General features: G+C 35.4%; 1 protein-coding gene across 1 annotated transcript; it reads right to left on the bottom strand.

Annotated features, from left to right (window-relative positions):
- Window positions 1-1,119: 1,119 nt before the first annotated feature.
- On the bottom strand, window positions 1,120-1,647 carry LOC146958973 (uncharacterized). Its single transcript, XM_085752854.1, has one exon. It carries the CDS (start codon window positions 1,645-1,647, stop codon window positions 1,120-1,122), a length of 528 nt encoding a protein of 175 aa, XP_085608980.1.
- Window positions 1,648-7,687: the final 6,040 nt, after the last annotated feature.

Raw genomic sequence — 7,687 nt, 5'->3', positions numbered from 1 at the left:
ACTTCTCCTGTATAAGCTCTTTTTGATGGCTCTCCTACATAACCTAATAACTTTGCTTGCCTACAATCTGAATGTATCTTTTTCTATTTTCTATTAACAAAAGTGTCTTGTCTTCTGAATCTTCTAGCTTTGCTTATAAAATGTTGAATGTCATAAACATATGCAGCTGTTCTACTCATTTGCATACCTTCTGAAAGTATTTTAAGTTGAGACTTCATAAAAATATTGCATTGAGTTTTAGGGAAGAAAAATTCTAAAAATGTGAGTGTCCATACTCCTACATTATTATCTTTTTGAGATGAAGGACACCACTATATCATTGAGTTATAACTAAAATGAAGGTTCGAATTATAGTTCTTACACATCCATAAATGAGTTAGTAAAAATAAGAAGGAAACAACTCAATTTATGATGTTTGAAACAAAAGAATGTTGGAGTACTACGTCCACAATCCATACTCCTAGATCAACAATCTTTTTCAACTCTTCTGATTTTGAAATTACTACACAAATAACATGGATGGGGAAGAGATCAAACACAACTATATATGTGTGTTCCAGATCCCATACCTGATAATCGTGCACAATTATGCAAGTTAAAGTTTTAATACTGCTCAGTAGTCTAAAGTCCCTCAAAAAATAAGTATTGTAATTGAACATCAGAATAAAACAAAATTGTGTACTGCATCTTCAAATACTATTCAAAAGGAAGGAAGTCTTTGTAGCAATTATTTTTTAAGGGGTGGCTGATTTTTTACTCTGTAAAATTTGATTTTCTTTATATCTCTTCAATGTCGCTAATGTATATACACGAGTCTATTTTAGCTATTTGAGATAATTAGTGGTGTATCTAAATAGATAGACCTGACTACTATCTCGAGTATTGATTGTAGTATAAGCTCTTTTGATGCTTTGATAAATATTTTAAAAAGGTGCACATTTCTAATGTTTGTGTAATATGTTTACTTAATTCTCACATTTATAATCAACAACAATCTCTTAGAAAAATGCAACTATCTTCCTTAATTTAATTATTTTTCCTTTAGAACAATTTTTTTACAAAATATGTTATTCAATCCGTGCGAAGCACGGGTTTGTAACTAGTTTGACAAATTGAAAGTCATGCCATTTCATTGAAGATGATAGAGGAAATACATAAGGGGACATGATGAAAAACCTGATCACAAACCATATCTAAAGCAACACTTGCTAATACACCAGCTGCTCTATTTGCTTTTCTCCTAATAAACACAACTGTTGAGTTTGGTAAACCTTGATCAATTAAATTACGACAATGGTAAATAATTGAGCCAAAGTCGGAAGTATCATCTTTGGGATGATTAAAAGCATCAACTACAGTCTCATCATCCAGCTCAAAAACAACATTAACCATACCCAACTCAATAACCCAATTTATAGCATGTAAGAGACCCTTAGCCTTTCCTTCTGGAACCTGTAAAAGAGGTGTAAGTTGGATAGTTTTGGCTTGGACAAAATGGCCATGATCATCACGAATTAAAATGCCAATTCCCACCATGTTGTGAGTGAGACAAAAAGAGGCATCAATATTGCATTTCATAAAATTGGCTCTGGGTTTGATCCAAACTTCCTGCATCGGTTCTGCATTTGGATTCCCATACGCTGCCATATATTTCTTGATTGTTTTTACTGAATTAATAATACGTGAATAATCAACCTAATAGTATTAACTATAATTTATAGAATAATTTAATACATTTAGTATTATTTTGGATCGATACATTCAATGTTTAAAAGTATTATTTACGTTAATTTAATTTACCAGTCAACATTCAATTAATTTTATTTATTTTTTTTGACTGGTTAATTTTATTTATGATAAAAAATTAAAATATAAGATATATATTTTTTGACTAAAACATATAAGATATTAAGGTTTTACTAATAAAACATTTTATATTTTGGAAAACACACATCCTGAATAAATTGCAATAAAATATTTATATAGAAATTAGTAATATATTTACCAGTCAGTTTTATTTTCTGGTCAAAACCAATTAATACACAATCATACATAGAATTTAATCAATATTTATATTAAAATATATTTTAGTTTTTTTAGTTAATAGATTTTAGTTAAATACTAACAAATAATATAGGACGGAGGAGTGTTAAGCAAAAAATTTAAGTGCATTTCTTCAAGGGTTCGTTATGGGAGATTTTGAAGGGGAGAGTTTTGGACGTTTAAATCTATATTTTGATGTGTTTCATATTTTTTTTTAAAAATATTTAAGGAACATTATGATTAATGATCGTATAATATTTCAATCACAATTGATTGATTTTAAAAAATATTTATAGTTCTTCAATTTTTTTACAGTATCCGTAATTTAAAAAAGAAAATTAAACCATCCCTTCATAAATCCTCTATCCAATCATACCTTAATTTTTCACCTATGGTTCTTAGTTTAAAATACAATTTTTATTGTGTATAACAAATTCTGAGAAAATTACGAATTTAAAGAAATTACATGTAGTTGAGTTAAAAATCATACAAAAAACGCATAAAAATTGCATTTAAATTTTCCCCGTAATGTAACTTTCATAATCTCTGAAGTAATTATAAATTTGACCACCTCAAAAAATTAAGTCTAGCTCTGCTGCTAAGAGAAACCTTATGTTGATTTTGAGAATTAACATTCCAATGCAGAGATATTGTAGATAAATAAAAGTTGGGTTGAACTCGAAACCGAAAAACAAAACCAGGATTTCTTATGATTCGATACATTTTTTTTAAAAGAATAATGATTCGATATATAAAAACACTAAAATTTTCAAATTTTGTTCTAATAAATTCAAGATACTGATAAGTGTTTAAAAGTGATATATTTCATATGGTAGTTTAGGCATTTTAGTGACTTGTTTGACAAGATTCTCCATGGAAAACTCCAAATATTATGCAAATATGTCATTTATGCTTTTGAGCCTTATTCTACCCTTTTTGTGCAGGAAAATACAAGCAAGGAGCAAGAAACGTCAAAGTTCAAAGCCATACGCTATTAGCGTGTTCTACGCTATTAGCGTGAGCAAGAGATGCCAAGTCCAGAGAGATACGCCAATAGCGTACCTGGGGCGTGATTCTGGGCACATATGAAGAGATGCGCTATTAGCGTGATTTACGCTATTAGCGTAACCACCCCAGAGAGATACGCCAATAGCGTACCTGGAGCGAAGCCAAGGAAATGTGATCAAGAAACATGCTATTAGCGTGAGATACGCTATTAGCGTAAAAGCTCCAGAGAGCCACGCCATTGGCGTAGTTTGGGCGTAGCAGGGCAAAAAGGACCAACGTGGCAGGCTTCCATTGGCCATTAAATAGGCCGACCTACTACGCTATTAGCGTACATTTCGCTATTAGCGTAGGTGTAAAAACACAGCCCATTTAAATAGCATTCTTACCTCTCTTTTAGGTCATTCACTATTCCATTAGATATTTCTACATTCTAAGAGAGAGGTTAGATCTATTTCAAAGAGAGAAACACAAAGCAAGTGATTAAGGAGTAGATTCAACTCAAGATCACTTTGGACACGAAGGATCTTGACATGGAATCTTCATCTTTCCTTCATCCTTTGCATAGTATACATGTCTATGTGTAGCTATCATCTACTTTGTAGTATTGAGGTAACAAACAAGCTATTATGTAATCTTTTGATCTTTTAATGTATAAGGTTCTAGCTTAATGATTCAATATTGTTGTTATTCTTATGTTTAATGCTTTCAATGAGATTCAAGATGATTTGGACACGAACTCTTGAATCTAGAACTAGAATAACAATCTATCTTATGTTATATCACTCTTGACAAGTTTGTAAACCTTTGATAATTACTTTTAATCAAGAACTTAATGCTTTCGGATACTTAATCAGGCTGGACACGGTCGATTAAGTTATCCGATCGACTTTGTTATCGTTTAAGGGATTTGGACACGAATGTTTAAACGCTAACTTAGAAATAACGATATCGCTTTGGACACGAAGGATGTTGTAGAAATGATTGTGATAATATTGGTTATAAAGCTAGAGTCTGTTAATCGATCGAGAGATTGCTGCTGTTATGCTTGCTTGTTATCTTATACCGCAAGCGAAATAGTTCGATCTTCTCTCATTTTTACTTTTATGTCATTTTTGGATATAGTGTTACAAACAAACATTTTATAAATGATACCTTAATGTGAAAGATTGTGAAAATGCTTATGATTAACGCAACTCCCTGCGGAAAACGATCCTATATATACTCACGTGTACATAGTTATATGACATGTAGAAGCTCTACATCAAAATGGCGCCGTTGCCGGGGAGTAGCGGATTTTAAATTATAAGTTTTGAAACAATTTTGTCATGTTAAGTCAATTTTGCACAAAATTCTTTCATGCATATACTTATACACATATATCATTCATTATTTTTTATGCTAACCACCTGGTATGGTCTTGGTAAACTTTGTTTATGCGAGGTACAATTGCAAAAGACCAACTTCAGTTTGATCCTGAGATTGAGAAAACTGCTAGATTACTTAAAGCAAAAGCAAAGGAAGCTAAGAGACTAGCCAGGCTGGCTCAGCCAGACTCTTCTAGTTCTCTACATTCTCCTTCGGGTTCGGTTCATACATTATCTCTGAGTGGTTCTCTACGCTTGTCTCCACCATCATCACCGGAAAGGGAAACAAGTGAAGTTATGGCTAATGAAGATGAGAATGTGAATGCTCTCCCATGTTGGGTTAGTCCAAGAAGGCTTGCTAGCCTTGGTAATCAAAACACCAAGCAAGTCGAGTTGAAATCGGGGTTGATACATTTGATTACTCAAAACCCTTTCACTGGAATGGATCATGAAGACCCTTACAAGCATCTCACAAACTTCTATGTTACCGCCGGTACTCTTGGTATGAAGGAAGATGAGGAAGAGAACATGTTTTGCAAATTATTTCCTCATTCTTTAATTGGTAAGGCTAAGGAGTGGTACTTAGATCAACCTACTTCTTTGATGAAAAATTGGCCTGAACTAGAGAAAACGTTTCAAGAGAGGTTCTTTCTGGAGGATAGGCATCTTGAAGCTAAAACATCAATCACAACTTTTTCTCAAGGCCAAAGTGAGACTCTATGTGAAGCTTGGGAGCGATACAAATCTTTGCTTAGGAATTGTCCGAAGCATGGTTATGATAGCCAAATGCAACTCTACCTTTTTCGTCAAGGGCTTCAAGGTGAGTCCAAGACAATGTTAGATGCAAGTGCAGGCAGATCTATAGCTTTGAAAAATCCAACTGACGCTGTGAAGATCATAAACCAAATGGCTCTCAACACTAGAAAATCATCTCACAACCGGAATCCTCAACAACGGAAAGCCGGTATTCTTGAACTAGAAGCAAATGATGCGGTTTTGGCTCAAAATAAGCTTCTCACTCAACAAATGGAAGCTATGCAAAAGGAGATGAGAGCTATGCCAAAACAAATTCTCGAATCTCTCATGAAAGAAGGAGGAACATCTCAAGTCAACACATGTGAGCTTTGTACGGGAGATCATCCCACCGGCTATTGTCTCGCACCTGGTTCTTTTGAAGAAGAAGAGGTCAATTATGTGGGAAATCAACAACAAAGACCTAACCAACCACAACAAGCCGGAACCTCATAACAAGCTCAAAATCCGGGTACTTCCAACTTTCAAGGAAGATATCCGGGTAACCAAAACTTCCAAAGACCATGGAGAACCCCTTACAACAATAACTACCAATATCCACAATCCAACTTCTACCAACAACCATACCCTCAATTCCAACAACCATTCAATAACCAATATCAATTCCCACCACAAAATAACCCCCAACAACCTAACCAATCCCAAAGCACCGATGAGACTTTGAAGCAATTTATACAAATGTCAATGGCTAATCAAAAGAATACCGACGCGTCAATCAAAGGCCTTGAAACGCAAGTTGGTCAACTAGCACAAAAAATGGCTCAAGGTAATCCGCAAGTGGGAACGTTCACCGCCAACACTCAACCAAATCCTAAGGAGCATAACAAAGCATAACAGTCAAAAGCTATTGCGACACGGAGTGGTAGAGTGATCGGTAAAGGGGTAGGTGAAGAGATTGTAGTTGAAAAGAAGGTTGAAGATGTTGTCAAAGAGGATGATCTAGAGAAGTTCGAGGAGGATGTTGTGGAGATAGAGGAGGATGTGTACATAGAAAATAAAGGAGAATTAGTTGAAAAAGAAAAAAATGAAAAAAGAGAACTAGTTGAACAAGAGGAGATGGAGAGGAAGAAGAAAGATGTGGTGCAAGATAAAGGCAAGAAAAAAGAAGTTGAGAGGCAAGTGGCGGCTCAACGCTTACCGTACCCACATGCTCCATCGAAGAAAGATAAAGAGCGACAATACGCAAGGTTTCTTGAACTCTTCAAGAAGTTGCATATTGATATACCATTCTCAGAAGCCTTGGAGCAAATGCCGGTCTATGCGAAATTCATGAAAGACATCCTTTCCAAGAAGAGAAGAGTCAATGATGAAGAGACTATCCAAATTGATGCCAATTGTAGTGCTATTATTCAAAGAAGGTTGCCTAAGAAAGAGCAAGATCCGGGAAGAGTCACTTTACCGGTAGCTATTGACACAACACCTGTAGGTAAAGCACTACTTGATCTTGGATCAAGCATAAATCTCATGCCTTTGTCCGTTGCCAAAAGAGTTGGTGACCTTTGTATAAAGCGGACTAGGATGATGTTTCAATTGGCCGACAAATCCTTTGCAAAACCACTAGGTATGGTCGAAGATGTTCTTGTAAAAGTGGACAAATTTGTTTTTCCGGCTGACTTTGTGGTAATGGATGTCGAAGAAGATGAGGATGTGCCTCTTTTAATGGGAAGGAATTTCATGCAGACGGCTCGGATGATGATTGATCTTGATGATGATATCATGAAGGTTAAGGTAAATGATGAAGAGGTTACTTTCAACATCCGGGAAGCCTTGAAGTACTCAAAAGACAAGGGTGCATGCTTCAAAATGGATGCAACCGAAGAAGTCATCTTGACTACTCGGAAGCAATTGCACAAGAGAACACCCCTTGAGAGTGCTCTGGTGGACGCACTCAATGCTATTGATGAAGATGAAGCAAGAGACATTGAAGAGTGTTTGAAGGAGCTAGATTCCTTGAAGGAGATTCTTCCTAATCAAGCCATACTTGAAGATTTGAAAGAAGAATCCAACGAAGAAGCAAAGGAAGATGGCACCAAGGTAGAATTAAATGTTTTACCATCTAATTTGAAATATGTTTTTCTTGAGAAAGATGGTACAAAGCCGGTGATCATTAGTAGCTCCTTATCCATCAATGATGAAACAAAGTTGGTAGAGGTCCTCAAAGCCAACAAGGAAGCAATAGGGTGGAAGTTATCTGACTTGAAAGGGATAAGTCCATCTTATTGCATGCACAAGATTATGATGGAAGAAAACTACAAACCGATAGCATAACCGCAACGCCGCTTAAATCCAAACATGAAAGAGGTGGTGCGAAAGGAAGTAGTGAAGTTGCTTGAAGCCGGCATGATCTATCCAATCTCGGATAGTGCTTGGGTAAGCCCGGTTCAAGTAGTTCCCAAGAAAGGAGGAATGATGATGATCACTAATGATAAAAATGAGTTGATCCCAACTAGAACCATCAC

Source organism: Medicago sativa, chromosome 1, assembly GCF_051527215.1.
Source record: "Medicago sativa cultivar Bolivia chromosome 1, Bolivia_mono, whole genome shotgun sequence".
Taxonomy (NCBI): domain Eukaryota; kingdom Viridiplantae; phylum Streptophyta; class Magnoliopsida; order Fabales; family Fabaceae; genus Medicago; species Medicago sativa.
The sequence above is the reverse complement of the archived record's forward strand: the minus strand, read 5'-3'. Positions and strand labels throughout refer to the sequence as shown.

What these genes read in the sequence shown, in the direction of transcription:
- LOC146958973 (XM_085752854.1), bottom strand. Translation starts at nt 1,647, where the DNA reads ATGGCAGCGTATGGGAATCCAAATGCAGAACCGATGCAGGAAGTTTGG.